A 19,020-nucleotide genomic window follows, 5' to 3' on the forward strand; every position below is an offset into this window, starting at 1 on the left:
ATAAGTATTGAGGCCATGTTGCTGAGAACACAGCTGCGTTGGGCAGGACACGTCTCCAGGATGAAGGACCACCGCCTCCCTAAGATCTTACTTTATGGTGAACTTGCCACTGACTGCCGCAAGAGAGGAGCCCTGAAGAGGAGATACAAGGACTCCCTGAAACAGCATCTCAGCCTTGGCCATATTGATCAACATAACTGGTCTACTCTGGCCTCCAATCAGGAGGTCTGGAGACACACCATCTATAACGCTGCTGATGCCTTTGAGAAAGCACGCAGGATCACTCTCGAGGAGAAAAGACAACACAGAAAGAATCGTGCCTTGCAGAATATACCACCTAAGGAGTCTTTCTGCTGTGCCTTTTGCAATCGGACGTGCCTATCTCGTATTGGCCTTTTTAGCCACTAGCCCGCTTGTAACAAATGTGGGTAGAGCCCGTCCCAAATCTTTGTTCGCGAAGCCTGGGCATGATTTGCTGTATTTTTGATATAGCAATAATGGCATCAAATAATATAGAAGATGTTGAACAAGGAAGGATGAAAGCTGCAGTAACATAATAATGCAATTACTCCTTTTCAGGCATAAAGATGTCTATTTTATATCTGGAAGTTTTGCAGGCAAAAACTGAAACCAAGTGAGTATTTTTTTTGTGAAATAAAGTTAACATTATGAAAATGTCTTGTTGCAGTCTCTCAAAGGCAAATTTTAATGACATTCAATAGAAGAAGGCTATCCCAAACTCCGTTGGAAAGGAAGATTTAAATGCAAAAAAGGATAGCAAACATGCAAATGAGGGAACTAAAAGTAAAACTAGCTAGAGAGTTGGAACCCAGTAATAAGGCAAATCTATAGGTTTAGGACAAAAGAAAAATAGATTTTGGCCAAGTCAAGGAGAGATCACGTATCAAATGAGAGCTTTACTCACAAGCTTTAAATCCACTAAATATGGAAATGTCTGAGACAATAAAGATGATTATGAATATAAAGCTCTGAGAATGAAGATGATCTTATATAATTGATCTCATGTAGGGGATGCTTCAGGGCAGCGGCAACCAAGGATCATAGTGACTGGCTGTTTATTTCTCAATATATACCTCTTGGAAAGAATTTCTGAAAAGTGCTTGCTGTAATCCGCTCTGATGTGTGTGTGGGTGGAAGCTGACAGCAGCTATAAGATGTAGTATGACACCAAGTGAAATTAATCATTGGGGTTCAAAAAGCAGCTTGTCACTGTGTCAGAGGGTTAATTGGCCTTGATACAGCATCATCCTACCAGCTCCCAGGGCAGTACAGCAAACACCAACATGCAAGTCTTGTCTTGTCCTGTAGGTATGTAGCATCTGTGTCCTTTCTTTGAAACATGTTGTGGGTACATTCTGTTAGTAGGGTCTTATATAATTCATTATGGGAATTCCTTCAAAATTTAGATAACCAACCAATATAATTGCCCCCAATGGAAACTTTTCAAAAACACAAAAATAAATTATGATTATTAAAAGGAATTTAATTTCAGAATTACTTAAAGTTTTTCCATAAAAATAAACTCTTTTCTTTCTAGTCTGACATGAATTTTTATTCAAATAGTTAATTTGAATAATGATTTTAAATTACTAAATTGAAATAAAGCATAATGAAACTACTAAAATGAAATTTTTAATTGATCTCTGCTGAATTTGAGATCTCTGACAAAGAAAAAGACAGTTATGAATGGTTCTGAAACAATCTTCTTCCTTTTCTTAATACTTAGCACTTTCATAGAAGGGGAAAAGTATTTTTTAAATATCTATAGAGAAAACTCTTTTTGACTTAGTGCTTGAAGTTTTGAGTGTATTAATATTTGATTGCATTTATAACATCACCATTAGGTGCTGTTATAAAACTAGCAAATGAAATGGAGAAGAAACACTTTTAAGTCATGAGTTCCTCTGTGCTTCTCAAATCCTCAAAAATGAGGTCAGATGAACAAAAACTCTTTCTGCCCTTTAGCTTCTAAAACTCTGCACTGTTCTGTCTTTTAATATAAGTTTGCAAAGGTTTCATGATTTTTGATGAAAGAAAAAATATTTAAAAGGTTGTATCATAGTATGCATCTATTTAAGTCATGCATGCACACATCTTCAGTGTCACCAATATTAACAAATAAAGGAATGCAGAAATGTACTTCTGAGTTTTATAATGTGACTTAAGATATATACTCTAGTGCATATAAATCTGACTTAAAATCCACTGTAGCTGAAATCTGATGGGAATCACAGTAATGAGGTTGAGACATTTGTGATGCCATTAGAATGATGATGTCACTGCTTAGTGACATCATGGATTTGAAGTGCAGAGTTCTTTCAGTATTACATTTAGCCTAAATAGCTGGTTTATTCTTGTTGCTGTGTTCTAATACTTCTTATTCTGTACTGGACTTGCCTTGTTTTATATGAATACTCTATTTATATTATAAAATAATGCTAAAACTACTAAATATTGAAGCATATATTCAACATGCTAGTTGCATTAGAAAGAATTAATCTGGTTAAATGTACACACTGTAGGTGCCCATATACAAGTTAGATTTCATTTATATATATTATTTATGTTGAGTGAAGCTTAGGCTGATAAAATCAATGACATCAAGAGCACATCTTCCTCTGAGGAGACATCTAAAATATGTGATGTAAGTCATATCTGAAAACAGGTACTTCTCTCCAGGAAGAGCTGGAAAGAAGCTCTTCCTGGAGAGAAGTAACTGAGGTTACTAGTTCAGGTACGACAAACATCTGTCTTTACGTGAGGTGGATGCCATCTGTTATGCCTTACACTGTAATTGTGCTTCTCAGAAGAGACTGTAGGAAGAAAGTAACCCCTCATTGTGAAACAAAATACCACCAACTATTTACATGATGTAATGGAAGGCAATAAAAGGCAGAGAATTCCATCAAGGCATCTCAACAATGATCTAGGTTTGGACTACCTTCTTTCGTCAGTTGAACCAGCTGTAAGTGGGATTTGTTCATTTAGATTGAGCTGTCAAGTGAACTCCCTAGGAAACTAGCTGCTCTTTCTCTTACACTACACTAGAGACAGACACTGAAGTGCCTCCTCTCCGCTGGCCTTGTGGTCCAGTTACAGAGCTATGTCCACAAGCTGATAACCTACAGATGTGCTCAGGAAGAAGGTGTGAGAATTAACTGTGCTGTAAAGACAATTATATTTTCAGGGAAACTGAAAGTGAATTGTTAGTACACTAAAGTGAATGGCAAGAACTACACTGTACATCTTGCATATGGTAGGGAAAGAATATTATGTATGTTTATCTGGATGTAACTTGAAAGAAAGTGTCTCTGAAGAAGTGCCCTCTCTTTGCTGGAGTCAAACTTTGTTCAGTTTGGCATGGTTTGCAATATTAATTTTTTAAAAAACAAACACTTGTTATTTCAAGACAGCAGTTCTTATAAAAATGTTAAAGTAATTGGATTTTCTGTTGGCAAGTCTAATACTTCAGCTCTAAAAAACCACACAGAGATAGGAATGTGCCAAAAGATTGTATGGCCAAGAAAAAACACTAAAAATTATTTAAAATCACTGACTCAACTTGAAATGGCAGTTAAAAGCTAACAGCGTACTGGACATCATCAACAAAGGTGCTGAGAAAAAAAGCAAGCATGTTTTACCACTGTGTAAGAACTTTGGTGTGTTCACATCTTGGGTAATGCCTGCCATCTGGTGTCTGTATTTCAAGGACATAGTGGTGCTTGAGGAAATACAATGAATGGAAACTAAAATGATCAAGGGAGGGGCAGTACCCTTTTTAGAGAAATACAAGAAGGCTACAGCTCTTCAGTTTCTACAGGAAAAGGCTGAGAAGGTTACAACTGAGCTTAACAAAATCATGAAGCTGGTGGATAAGTGAATGCAGACTCTTTCACCAATTGCCACAATGACAGAACTAATTTTAAAGCACAGTAAATAAAGTCCTTTCTTACACAGGCAGAAAGGTTATCAGAAGGCTGTATAGGAAGATGGTTTACCAGCAAATTTTGAAAAGATATCAAGCAAATCCATGGGCAAACAGGTACATAGATAATACAAAAAAGAGAACAGCCAAGGATGAACCCTATAACATCCCTAATACAACACTAGTAGACGGTGGGCAATATGATGGGAATGGATTGTTGAAATTGGACAGGCACTCATGTTTCCCTGATGCTGCATGAGACAAGAGAATAACAGGTTAAGAAGGCTATTGGTCAAGCCCAGTAGGACATGCCTTATATTGTTAGAAAATAGACTAGTTGATCCCATCAAACTCTACCCTTAATTCACTGACAAAATAGCATTTGTTCCCCTTTCACTTTGTAAAAATAACACTGTTTAACATATCACACTATGCAGGCTTCCTCATTATCACTGACACAATAATTAACAGCATATGCATCACCTTGAGTTTCTATAGTTGTCATGATTTGAGGCCCATACTGCTTACAAAAGCCTATTTTCCTTAATGAAGTCACCTATAAATTCCATCGAAGTCAGACTTCATGTAGGAAAGGTCATCTGTAGCTTCCCGGTTTTCCTTAGCACCAGAAATCCCACAATTCTGCATATTTGGTTCTTCAATCCCCATCCATGAGTTTGTGTACTGTGTGGCTTGCATTGAACTATCCCAGTGGACCATATTCAACACATTCAACTACTAAAAGTGTGATTAGATAGTATGTGAGGTTGTGAACCTGTTTTGTTTAAGATATGGCAAGGGGACAAGTAATATCGCCAACAATGACAACAGGCACTTGGCTCACACAAAAAATCATAATACTGAACAGGAAAAAAGATTGACTCAATAAAGGAATAAAAAAGTTTAACTCTTTTTAACAGCCAAGTGATATGATTGGTGTTAATACTGTTCACAGTTATAATTACAAACATTTACATTCTCTGCCCTCTAGACAAAGACTCCTTCAAGGAATACCCAGGTTTTGCTTTTGATCTCCTCAGCACTCAGATTAACTTTCAGAAGTTAACTGAAAGGCAGTACTTAACTTCAAATATAGGTCTAATAACAATAACATAGAGGTATACGCTTCATTCAGTATCATTTATTGTATATATTTGTCATCTTTATACTGGCAATAAGGCTTGCTAGCACCAAGGTATTAACTGAGGAGATGAATAGTTTTGGGATGGCCAGATCTTGAGCAGTGTGATGTGGCCATAGCTTTTTACTGTCACACGTGAGTACCAAAAGACTGGGTCACAGTCATGGCAGAGTTCCACTTTATGATACTTTTAAGTCAGGAAGCCAGTGCAGCTACCTCAGGTCAGCACAGCTGATGTCTACAATTCTGTCCTGACACTTCTGCTCCAGAAACTGATGTCAAGCCAAAAGTATTTTATTGTCTCCATTCAACAAGACTTTTATTTAGCATCACTCTTGTGATCTACATATTAAGGGTACAGTCATAAAAAGTTCATACCATAGATCAGTTTTGTTCCACTCATCTATAAATGTGTTATAGATTGAGAAATTCATAATGGACAACATCCTTCAGTAATTTCCAATATATTGAACTTCATGATACTGCAGATGAGCAATACCACCCACTTCTGGAGGTAAATAAGGACAGAGGCAGTGTTCTACATAATACCACAGACTGAATCATTTAACACCTTTGCTCTCAGGGGCACTGGAGAGGCTGGGATGTGCTCTTTCCATATCAACCAATCCTATGTTCCAAAACCCAGAAAAGCTTGAATTGGCAGACAATACAAAAAATAAATAAAACCCAATAATACCAACCCACAAAGTAAACAGGTAACTCTAGACACACCATGCAGAAAATCTGACAATATTCCTGAGGCTTACAAACTTTTTGGGCTAGTTATATGTATCATGAAAAACAAAAGAAGTTCTAATATCTGATCAACTGCCTCACTTCTAGCCAGTAAGATGCTGTCCAACAACCAGAAACCCTTATCTGCTTGCTTGACTTGCCAGCAGTTAATAATTTGAACTTCTAAAATTTTAATTCAGAATAATAATAGAATAACTATAATAGTATCTTTTTTAAGTTCAAAATTTTCTTTATCCAAATAGGAAAAAAAATCACCAGAGAAATACGACATTTTCTGTCGAACACTGCTGCTCTACTCTTCAGTGGCAAATTGTTAAGAAAGTGGAATCTTATTCTCATTTAAATTAACGTACTCCTGTCTCAGCCAAAGTTTTACCTTACCATGAGTTTCCTTACTTCCTTGTTATTTCTTCTCTGGAATAAAAAGATGTATCAGTTGTCTCAGTTGAAAAGTTTACACCATCATTTATCCGTCCTGGACTATTTTCCAGAAATGTTCTAATTTAAAGCCACACTTTGCAATCACTCCTGAAGTGAGGAATGTAACATTAGGATCAATTTTCCAAGGTACCTCAGAAGGTTTGCCTACAGACCCTACTGTCATGCTAAACAGCAGCCATCCTAAACCCAGTCAACTTTACAAAGGGCTCACCTGCACCAGCACAGCCTGGGCTCACCTGCATCTGCTCAAAGCCACCTGGTGTGCCCATCACAGCACATCAGCAGTGGAGATACCCTTTGGATGCTTTCCAATATTGATACTAAAAAGAATATCATGCTTTTACTACATACCCTGAACTTACTGTATCTTTTGGACAGAGACTGAGTGTGATTTCAAGGCAACTAGAGCAACTGTCTTTTCTTTACGTCTTTTCTGTCCTCTCACTTGTTTCTATGTGTTTGGGAGTCTCTGTGTGTTTCTGCTCTTCATGGGAAGTTTGTTCACATGGGAAACTATAGTGGAAAGTTATTCAGGGATAATTTTCCTCAAACCCTTGGAAGAGGAGTATCTATACTTTAAAACAGTCCTGTCACTATAGTCCCTATGTTTTGAGACCCACAAATTCCCATGTCATCTTCTCACATTCTCCCATTTTTTCCTTCCTGCACCCCTGCTACTCTAACACACAGGAGAATCAGTATGTTAACAGTCACCGAAAGGAGAAGTCTGTGGTATAGCTTTCACTATCTCCTGGCCTGAACATCTGTCAGTGCTCCTCATTTAATCATGTTACTTGTCCCTAAGCGTTAATACTGTAGTGAAACTATAGTGTTGTTATTCTGCCCCAGAGAACTGCAGGAAGTGGTACTGATCTATGGGTAGAAACCCACAGATTCTGATGATTAAGCACACCAAGCAAAGTCATGCAGGTGATTTGGAAACTGGTCTGCTCAGGCCCACCTCAAAGGTTAGGTTGGGTTGGGTTGGGTTGGGTTGGGTGGGCTGGCCTAGAACTGCCACCTTCCCAGCGGCAGCCAGGAGTTGAGCTCAGTGTGGGCGGCCAGCGGCTCCCTCCCATTCTCTCCTTCCTCTGCACTCCATTTTCCCTCTGCTTGGGGCAGGGCTTGCCTGGCTCTGCTCCACACCACCAGGGAACAGCATGTACCTTGTCCAGTCAGCCTCCAAGGATCACCCTGAGAGCCACCTCTGAGCTCAGACAGTGTTCCCAAACAGCAGAGTAGCAGAGGACTCCCAGTTTACAACTAGCAGAACAGGTATTCTCAGCTACCAGATTAGCATTATACCCTAAGGCAACAACAACAAAAGGGAGGCAGGCAGAGACTTCAGACACAATACTTGGTGGTCAAATCAACCTGCAAGTATCAATTCCAACGATTTTTTTCTTTTTTTTTTTTCTTTTTTTCCTGCAAGAATTAAGGGAAGCAGTCAACAAAGAAATAATTGAAAGGCAGAAGAATTAATCAAAGGTACTGATTTATTTGCACAATTGTACGTAATAGCTAAGGTATGTATGTTTTAGCTTACTTCCTTGGAGACACCCTGCAGAGTATAACTTTACCAATACATAGTTCACCAACAGGGTATTGCATTTTAATATAAAGCCACTACTTACTGCAGTTATTTCAGCCAAACTCTGCCTTAGCAGTTTCTGAGAATAACTAGGATCCTTCTTTAGCTTGAGTAGTGTACTTATTTTCTTATCACACAGCAACATATATGCCATTGATTTCTAAACCAAAGCTATGTTTTAAACTACATCATTTTATAGCAGTTAAATATAGCTCTGAAGAGTTAGTCTATTATGTGTTTATTAAAATGATGGTGGCTTTATTAAAAACACAGAGAGACGGAAAAATTGTAGGAGACATTAAAAGGGTAAAGGGAATTTATTTCACATCCTGAATAGCAACCTGTCCTGTCAATGCCTATTAAGCTTTAAAAAGCAAAGAATAAGTATCCAAAAAACAGAACTTTGTTGATTGCTAACTGAAAAAATCTGCAAGAAAATCATACAGATTGATCAGTATTACATGCTGCTTCTACTCCTCTGAGCCACAGAGAGGAGGAGAAACACATGAAGCATAAAACAGCACAGTCTTACGCATGCTGCTGCAAAGTCTGTTTCTTCCCAGGGCACATCTCTACCAGTCAGTCTATTTATGCAGCAAAACTACATGTAAGTATCCCAAAATAGCTCACAAAAACTTTTGTTTCATTTTACTCTCCAGCCTCCAGAAATACAAGCTTTATATTATAATTTTGCTTCCTTAAAAAAGTCTAGTGAAGATTTTTAGAAGGTACTTGTAAGTGAAAGGACTAAACCTTAATACTGAATGGGAAAAAAATATAAGCAATGTGTTTAAAAAAAGTATGTAATGGGTTCTCTGATTAAAAATTATATATAGTGTATTATAAAATAAAAAGCTACCTAATTTTACTCCTTACTAATAACTGTGAAACTCAGCAGCTGAACATCTTCAATAACCATGCAAAATCTATCAAGTCAAAATTAAAGCCTGTGACTTTCTTGGGACATATCTGTGTGTCATAATAGGAGGGAGAGCCTGAAAGAAACAAACCAAACACATTACCACATTGTGTCGGCAGTCCTTAAGGAGCTGGTAGATCGAGATCTTGGCTTCATAACAATGCTCATTTTCAAAAATTCCTTCAGTATTTCTAGCAGTCAAACTTCAGTTGTCCTTAAAAAGCTTATTCTCAAAGTACTCCATTTCAAAGCATTTTTTAAAATCCTCTTCTTTTTAAAGCCCTTCAAATCCGTCTCCTGTAAAAATCCAGGATGTGAAGGAAGAATTCTAACACACTGCAACTCCTTCCTTTTTCATGCTGAGTTTACTCTAGCACTGTGCTCTTCGGAAATGACACTGCTTTTCTCTTCTGTCTTGTATTGCCCTGGGAGGAACTACTCTATTTTGAATCTGTTCTCCCTGCAGGTCACATGGGAATGAAGGCAGCTGAAAAAAGTCTCTATCTCTTCCTTGCAGTTTGATAACAACAGGTTTAAAGGTCAATAACATTTAAAAGAAAAAACAAACCCACAATATTGATGGATAATAAATAAAAGGAAAATATGAATGTCAGTTACAGTAACATTTGTGAGTTTGCAGGGAAATTCCAATTAGAGACATGCTAGGTAAATTAGTCTCTGTGGAGTAAAGAAAGGACCAAAGATTTCTTCATTCCAAATTAACTAAAAGCCTTATGCAGAAATGTAATTCTTCCTTTTCTTTTTCTCCTAACACTTGCCTGGATACTGTGAATAAGTACTATTGTCTAACTTTACAAAACAGAAAGTATTCCCTGTCTGAAAAACACTGAGAACAGTTGGGGAAACTTAAGTAAAAATGAAATTCCTTGTTGACTGTTAAAGTCAAACACACATACAGTGATTGTTATAAATCACTGAAGGACCTTAATTAAAGAACCATAATAGGATGTCCTCTCTACTGTACTGCAGAAAGAGATCTTTTCCTGTTACAATAAGTACATTAATTGTTTATGCTTTACAAAAAACCCTTGTATTTATAATTTCTAGCTAAAAAACTTAAACATAAATGTTTTGGGAGTTAATTCCTATCTTAGCATATTTGGCATGTTCAGCATTAGAAGAGGAAAAATGCAGAGAACTAGACAGGGAATATAATGTTTAATTTATACATTTTGAATTTGCTCTGAACTATGTTGGTTTTAAACTGAAAGAGCAAAGTTATTGCTGAACAAGCGGTTACATGCGTAATAGCCATTCCTTTGTACAGTCTCTACAAGTGTTGCAGTGTGTTAGTTTTGAAGGTAGTGCAGCTAGGTTAATAATGAAAGCAAGCACTAAAAATTGTATTTATAAAATTTAAATAGACTTGGCAAATGGAAAATACGATAAACAGGCTACACATCAAAATATCAAACAATTCATCAAATAGGAATGTGCGTGAAGTGTGTAAGGCTCTCTATAACCCTTGCACTTTATTTTATAACAGTACAATAAAATACATTAGCAACTACACTGTATATCACCAGGAAAGATCCTAACTGCTCTGGAGGTTTTTGCCAGTGATCTGCATATAAAGTGTTCCACAACAGCAGAAGGAATGTTAATAAGCTTTATTGCTAAGCATTCTGTTCTTCATGTTTTCTGGCACTTATCTCTCAAATATTACCTAGTGACTAGCACAGGACCTTTTGTAAGAGTCTCATGGAATCAAAATGTTAACTTCAAAGAGTGGAAAAAGCATCTGTGATAAATTTAGCTCAAAGGGTCATACAGTCATGAGACCTTTAGTAACAGTTGGGTCTGTTACTGTGCAGGTCACACATCTATAGAAGTACACATAAATCAGGCACCATGTCGTGAAACTTTTTTATTCCTTTAACAGATCAAATAGGTTATGAAGAAAAGCCAAACCCCAAAAAATCAGATAAAATAGAGGTGCTGGGCTATTACAAAACAGCTGGCCATTTTAAAGCTGATTTTTTTAAGTTTATCTGATTATTTATTATTTATAAATATAAACATTTTCCCTACACCAATGAAGGAACACAAAATGAAGGAAAACAAACCTTTTGCTTAAGTGATTTCAAAATACCATACTGTAATGGAATATTCAAAAACTATTTCTGCTGTGCCACAAAGTAAATATCCCAGGATGATTTGTTCTCAATGGCATAACAGTCAAGATGATGCCTTTTACTCCTAGTAAACAGACATTTAAGTAGAACTATACTATAGCATATTTAGATACTAAATATTACTATACAATAGGAATACACTCTAATTTCAAGTACTTAAATAATTAAGGCAGTGTTTTTAAATGCAGATTCAAAAAAAGGTTCTCATGGAGTTGCAGATCTCCATCTCACTAACTGAATACTAACACCTATTGTGAACAGCTTTCTTTTTTAGTCTCCATCCTCAGCTCCTTAAAAATAAACTCCTGCCATCCAACTGCCTAATAACTTCAACTATTTCGAAATGTATATTAAGCAGATACACTCCAAGCGGCCAATTCAGAGCCTGTCCTCAGGTAGCAACCTTAGAAGCATAGGCTTCCTACAAAAAAAAGGAGTCTATCACTAGGAAGGAGAGCTCATAGCCTTCCAGGGAATGTTAGTTTTATCTGAAATTCATAAATTGACTTTGGTGAAGATAAAAAAAAAAGTCAATCAAAAAATCTCTTAATAGTATGAGAAAGGGAACCTTTTGTCCAAAGAAGTTTCTAGAGAACCCATTAGGCCAACTTTGGCAGTTAACAATAGCTTCTAATTCATACCTAAAACCTCTTGTGCTAACATGAACATCAATAGCAGTTTTGTCTAAGTTTTAAATAAATATAAGAGCATATTAGTCCATTGTGCTTATAGAAGATGATGCAGCATTTATTTTAGTGTTTGATATGGGGGACAATTATAAAAACTCTCAATTTCTCATAATTTGAGGAATTAAGAGAGAGAAAAATTAAGGGAAATTTAGAGAATAAACATTGTTTAAATAACTGATTTGTACATGTAATTCTGTAAGTTGAACAAAAACAATTTATTTTTTATGGTGGCGGGAAAAAGGCTTTGGAGTGAAGGTCTTTTTGGATTGCCTTCACAGTTAAGGCAAAAGCTGACTGTATAATGAAAAAAAAACAAGAAAAGATTTTAAATTAATGAAAATACTAAAAGATGAAGCTATTTGGTACTGTTAAATACACTATTATAAAAGTAGCAAGAAAAGCTACAATATTTTTTATCTGCATGTATTGTCAGTGGAATGAGGATTTGACTGTATACTTAAACTGTCTAACGAAAAAAAGATACAAAAATAATTATAACACCAATGCTAAAAAGTGTGCAGGATTCAACTCACTTTGAGGATTCTTACATATTAGTTATTTATCTTCAAATTAGTAACTAATTGAATTAAACCAGTGTTACATTGCACAAAATTGAAAATGAATTGCAAAAAGCGTGGTTTAGGGAATGAGGCACAGGACTGACTGTTCTGTTCCATGGTTGGGAACATCTTTGTCTTGAGGGTATGGAAAATTTGCTTAAACGTTGAGTTTTGTCTTCCTTGTTTGTAAAACAGGGATAACCCATATCCTGCTGCTTGAAAAGCACTTGGATATCAAAGAACTGAAAACATGCAATAGGTGGCAGGTTATTATTGCTGTTGTTGTACACAAGCTGAAGAAATGGATTCACAGTCTCAAGCCTTCAGATGTAAATAATGAATGGGTTCTTAAGTGTGTTGTTTGGAATACACATTAGAAAATGAAAGCTATAAAAAATCTGCTGCCTTTTGATATGCAATCTTAGTTTCATTATGATCTTTTTCAGGTAGGATTACTAAAATATTTTTAAAAATTTGGAGCTGTGCTCATTCACTCAGGACTATCCCTGTTATTGTTTAGCTACTATTGCATCTGCTCTTGTTCACAGTCTGCATCTTTCTTTTCTTCATATATACTTTCCAGCTTACACAGTAATGGAAATATACTTTTCAACATATAAAGAATATGCACTGAAACCTGAACCCAACCTTTCTAATCTCTAGGAGCACATATTCCACAGTAGGAAACATTTTCTCACAAGCTAAGAACCATAGCAGTTGGTTTTGGAAACTGTGAGTTGCACAGCTCATTCTAGTTCATTCATAGCACTAGATTATGCTCTTATGTCCTGTACTGCAGAACAAAAGGAAGGACAGAAAAGATTAACAAGATGCTCTTGTATTACCTGCATGGGTGGGTCTGAGAAGTAGTAATGGATGTGTAGGGTCAGAAGATGTCTTTCAAAAACAAGCATTAAATCAGAGAATTAGAGAAGTAAATTTTTGACCCACCTGAAGATTTTACCACTGCTCAACATAGCAAATTATTTTAAAAGTGTCCTTTGGTAGGGTTGTAATTCCAGAAAATTAAACTCTGCCATTCACAACTAGGTAACAGGAGGGAAAAGGTATACATAACTGCATAAGTAAAAGAATTACAAAATGTAATAATAACTACAGCACAGAATTCTTTAGAATGGAAAAAGGCAAACCAAAAGGCACAGAAGAATTGCAACATATGTCACTAGTGTTTCCTTTCTATATCTACTTGGCTACATGGATTGAGCTACCCAATTTAAGAATAAATATGGTTTATTTGCTCAGTGTTTGCAGTGTAAATAAAGTTACTAGGTGCTCTACAAAGGCTTTACCCAGAATCAAATGTGCAAAATTCCTCACAGGTGGAATAACAAAGAAGGCCCGCTGTGAGAATACTCTATTCTAACATGATGCCTGGTCTGAAAATGCTTGATCTTTGAAACTGTCAGGTGTTGCTGCCTGAGCTGTACCATAAGCAGTAGAGGAGACATGTCTCAGAGATAGGCCTTATGGTGCCTCACTCCCTGACATAGTTAAGTTCTTGATATATGCCAGTCTGAAAACATGCCCTTCTGCCTTTATTCCAACCTAATTCTCATTTGATATAATCATTTTTTTATTAATATTAGCAGTCTCAGTATTAACTGATCATTGTTGGTCCACATAGACTCGGATGCAGAAATAAAGATAGTATCTGTGTAAAACTTCATTGCTAGAGACACAAAAGAAAAAAAAAACCTACAACTTTTTTTTCTGACAAACACTATATTCTAGGCAAACTATAAACTCATGCTATCAGCTCTGGCTGTGGTCTATGGTTACATCTATGATTAACGTTAGAATAAATGATGCCAACTAATGTTGGATTAATACTGCATAACAGTGAATAGCCTAAAATTACTAGCCCTCTGGAAGATGTTGAACTTGAGCTGAGCTAAGACTGCCTAGTGTGTCAGGCTGTGTTTCTCTTTTTTTAAATAAAAGTAAAAAATCCCCCCATATACTCAACCATGGGTGTACCTATATATATATGTATGTGTGTGTGTGCATATATATATATATATGTATATATATGAACACATAGATATACAAAAATATGGTTTGCATTATAAAAACATAGTCTTTTTGTCATCCCTAATGGGCATACTGCAATAATTACAGCACTAATTGTGGCACTAAACCTGCATTATATGGGAAAATTGTGGTTTAAACAGGTTTTAAGATGGCTTTTGGTGGTGTCTTTGCAAACACATGCTTCTTCCTCCCAGCACCCCCCATGTTATCACTGCAGGAATGTCCTGCATAGCCCCCTTGTTATCCATGCAGGAATGTCCTGGGAAGGTGTCCTGAACCCCTTCTTGTGATTGGGTGTTCCTGTAAGCCCCTTGAGACTTCTAATTGGTTACTCTGTGAATCCTCCTAAACCCTATAAATGTAACATCCCCCACAATAAACTCGCTCTTGCCTCCTCTCCACACCCGGTGTCCTGTGACCTGTCTCCGTGCCGGCCATGGGGCCACGTGCGGGGGGGGAGGGGGAGCACCTCTCCCCTCCAGGCTCAGGGCCTGAAAAAACCCCTGAGAAACCCCTGGAGTCCCCTTTCCCCATCCCTCAAAGCGTCGCAATGGTTCTTCAGATGGAAATGGAACTAGAACTGGGCCACCCTACGCCGAGGGTGGGGAAAGGGATCCAGAACTAATTGCACAGTTAAAAGGAAAATCTATCAATGTTTCCATCAGACCTTCTGTTTTTCAACTATTAGCTCCCCACAAACTTGAACTGCAATTTCTTAGCTAAATAGTTGCTTAAAGAATAAATATTGTGGCTCATACTTAACTTAGTGGGGAGTTAAGCAGTAGCTATGTTTTCTAAGAGTAATATGTCAGTCTTGTCGGTTAAAAGAAAGGTAAACAGTAACCTTTTTTCCCTTTTGTTAATGAAGCAGTGGCTGCTAGGAAAAGCAAGAGAGAACTGTATTCCTTTTACAAATATATTCATAATTAGAGCTGGTTCTGGACAAAATTACTGTTAAGTGTCAGGAACACCAATTGAGAACAATGATATTTTGTAAGATGTACCCTCTTCCATCATCATCTTCTTCAGAAGAATTGGACAGTTCTGCTGACTGTCAATCTCTGATTAAGGAGACAAGGCTGGAACACACTCAGGAATACCACCATTCCAAGACTACCTGTTTATTTCAAGAATGCAAAATAGATCACCAGTTCAAGAAGACAAAAGTTGTATGTTCAACCTGAAAATTTTAACACAGGCTTAAATTTTAATTATGTTAGCTAATCTTTTATACTAAAGTTCTTTTTTTTCCTAACCTTTTCTTGTGTAGAACAAAACTCTAACATTATCAGCAAAACAGCATTCCCATACTCTAAACTGAATGTTTTTGTAACATTTTGTCTTTTTGGAAGTAGTGAAGCAATCAACATTCACTATCAGAAAGTCTTCCTGAAAGCAAATCTGAGGTGGAGCATTTACATTAGTGTAAGAGCACAGTTCTCCACAAAACAGAAGAGTGTATTTCTCTGTGTTCTTCATGGGAAACTTGGCACCCACAGGTATGGGACCATGAGTCAGACACGGATAAGACTCTTGTTTGGTAGAATGGCATACTTCTAAGTCCTTCAGAAAAATGTCAGGAACTACAATTAAATCTAAATTATTCATTATGCTACAAAGCCTTTCTTGAAGAGGAACTACACCTCTATAACATTTGTGTTTCAAAAATTGTTATAAAATTTGCTATTCTTCTTCCACTCCTATTTGTTTTTGAGATATGGAAAACTCCAAAGGTTTAATGTGGCTGGTACAGGGAGAAGAAAGAAAAAAACAAGCACTTCATATGAACACTCAGAAGTACAAAATGTGTTTGATTTTTAACATGAAACTGCCAACCTCAAAACTGTAATTAAAGAATAAAAAAACTATGTATTTAAAAACATGGCAAGTTACTGGAGAGCATTCTATGAGAACAAATGAAGGTTAAACTTGTCATGAATTATTCACAGAGTTTATCAAGGCACATTAAGAAAGAAGTCTTCTCACTAGTCTTGAGCTGTCAGAGGGCTGCTTGCTGATTTAAACTGGTCAACTATGCTCCTGCTATAGACAATTCTGATAGGCACTCGCTGGGGTAGTCTGTTTCCATGATTCAGACATCTATTTTAAGACAGACAGAACCACTCCTCTCAACTGTCTGTCTTATCTTTCTGTGGACTATGACTCCCTGCCTATATTACATTATAAACCTAGATTTTGGGTGATTCAAGATGTACTTGATAAATGCTATGGTACCAGCATAAAACCTGTAAGTTTATATAACATGGAGGTTGGGTTTTTTTGCCACTTCACTCTCTTACTTGTAGCAGTTGAACTGAATGTAGATAGGATTAAAAATTTTCTTTTCATAGAAATGTGAATTTCAGATATTTCCTGTTTGGCCTCACGTCTTATCATATTTGGATTCTGTGAGAGATGAACAATGCCAAGATTTCACAACCTCAGTCCACATCTAATCTAATAATTACTGTGGTTCAAAAAAGCTACACCTCTTAACTCTCACATCTTTCTCCCCCGAAGGGGGACAAGCAAAGTCATAAAAAGGAATATGGATATATATAGTACATCAGCTATGCCTACCACTGAAAACTCAGGTAAGACCTACTTCTTCTGATTTACTCAGACAACTGGAGGCAGAGATATTAATTGATTCTAAATTACTTCCCAGTTCAGGACTAATTTATTAGTTCTGTCTGAACTCTTTATTCCATATTTATATGTTTGAATTTTCTTTTATTAAACAAGGTACCAGACATGAGAAAAACATGTTGCAGTATATATCCTAAAGAAAGTCACAGTGACACTGTAAATACTGGCAGAGATGACAGTCGCCAGAAACTTCATATTGTTGTGGAAGTATAAATTGCATAAATTGGATGCAAGCATTTCACTGGATGCAGTGCTACATTGGACATGGACATTGTGTATCTTTCCTCTTTGCCATTCTATGAATGAAAAATACTTTGTGTGTCATCTAACATGTCACAGCTTAGCCTATTTATGGATCTCCACAGAGGCATGTTTATATGTAGGACAGCAATTCTGAAAGTAGCAAAGTTTTTTTTATAGTTAGCTACTGTTTTACTTTCACATACTCTAATGATAGCCTTCTAAAATAACAAATCAATCTGTTCTTTTTTTCTTGATGCTCTCCTTCAGTACTTGATTAGCAAAACCACCTCTATTTTTAACACTGAATTCAATCCAGCTAACTTTGTTCTAGATGTCTACTGCCACGTTAAATGCAGAACAGAAAATCTTACTTTAATTAAAGTAAGAAGACATCAAGTCTTTCCTGACTTACAGTGTTCTTTTTTTAATTAAAGGGTGTTCATCCACTTTACAACATATTTCCTTAAAGAAAAATAATAACAGAAATATAGAATGGCTTGGGTTAGAAAAGGCCTGAAATACCATCTAATTTCGACTCCCCTGTCATTGTCAGGGACACCTTCCACTGGACCAAGCTACTCAGAGCTGCATCCAACCTGTCCTTGAACAAAGCCAGGAACGGAGACATCTAAACTTCTCTGTGCAACCTATTCCAGTGTCTCACCACCCTCTGAATAAAGAATTTCTTCCTAACATCTAATCTAAATTTCTCCCTTCTTTTGCTTAAAACCATTCCCCCTTGTTATATCACTATCTGTCACTGTAAAAAGTTACTCTCCCTCTTTTTTTCTAATTCCCTTTTGGCACTAGAAGACTGCAATGTGCACTTCCTGGAGCCTTCTCTTCTCCAGGCTGAACAATCCCAACTCTTTCAGCCTGTCTTCAAACCGGAGATGCTCCAGCCCCCTAATCATCTTGATGGCTCTCCTCTGGACTCAGTCCAACAGGTCCACATCTTTCCTCTGCTGCGGACCCCAGAACTGGACACAGTAATTCAGGTGGGGTCTTAAAAGGGCTGAGCAGAGGGGCAGAATCACCTCCCTCAACCTCCTGGCCATGCTGTTTTTGATGCAGTCCAGGACACAATTGGCTTTCTGGGCTATAAGTGTGCACTGCAGACTCATGTCCAGCTTTTCATCCATGAGAACCCCAAAGTCGTTCTTGGCAGGGCTTCTCTCAATGAGTTCTTCTCCCAGTTTGTACTCATGTCTGGGATTGCTCTGACACAGGTGCAGCACCTTGCACTTGGAGTTCTTGAACTTCTGGAGGTTCTCATGGGCTCAGTTCTCAAGCTTGTTCAGATCCCCCTGGATGTCATCCCATCATTCTGTTGTGTTGACTGCGCACCACTCAGCTTTATGTCATCTGCAAACTTGCTAAAGGTGCACTCAATCCCACTGTCTGTGTCATTGATAAAGATATTAAAGAGCCCCAGTCTCAAGACAGAGCCTTAAAGGACACCATTCGTCAACAGCCTCTACCTGGAGATGAAGTCATCAATCACAGCTCTCTGTCTGCATCCATACAGCCAATTCCTTATCCACTAAATAGTCCACCCTTAAAATCCAAGTTTCTCAAGTTTGGAGTTAATGATACCACATGGGACTGTATCAAAAGCCCTGCAGAAGTCCAGGTAGATGACACTGCTGGTCTTCCCTTGTTGAGCATTGCAGTACACCACAGAAGGGCTCCAAAACTGACCAGGATCAATTTGACCTTAGTGAAACCATGCTGGCTGTCTTGTATCACCTCTTTCTCTTGTATGTATTGTAACATTGCTTCCATGAGGATCTGTTTTATGATCTTCCCAGGCACAGAAATGAGGGTTACTGGTTTGTACTGACCTGAGTCTGTACAATTGCAATGGCAAGTCCTAT

The 19,020-nt window shown here is 37.2% G+C and overlaps 1 protein-coding gene across 5 annotated transcripts in view; it reads right to left on the reverse strand.

Moving 5' to 3' along the window:
* Positions 1-19,020, reverse strand: part of LOC113943298 (cAMP-specific 3',5'-cyclic phosphodiesterase 4D) — a 387,554-nt gene that overhangs the window by 145,591 nt on the left and 222,943 nt on the right. The window contains exon 1 of one of the 5 annotated variants that reach the window (XM_027634901.1): positions 8,898-9,281. The exons of the other annotated variants lie outside the window; for them this stretch is intronic. Coding sequence (XP_027490702.1) covers positions 8,898-8,962 — 65 coding nt within the window. The 5' untranslated portion in view covers positions 8,963-9,281. Of the gene's footprint in view, positions 1-8,897; positions 9,282-19,020 lie in introns of those variants that run through there. 5 annotated transcript variants of the gene reach the window in all.

The sequence above is a fragment of the Corapipo altera genome, unplaced genomic scaffold (genome assembly GCF_003945725.1).
Source record: "Corapipo altera isolate COAL_440 unplaced genomic scaffold, ASM394572v1 61411, whole genome shotgun sequence".
NCBI lineage: Eukaryota > Metazoa > Chordata > Aves > Passeriformes > Pipridae > Corapipo > Corapipo altera.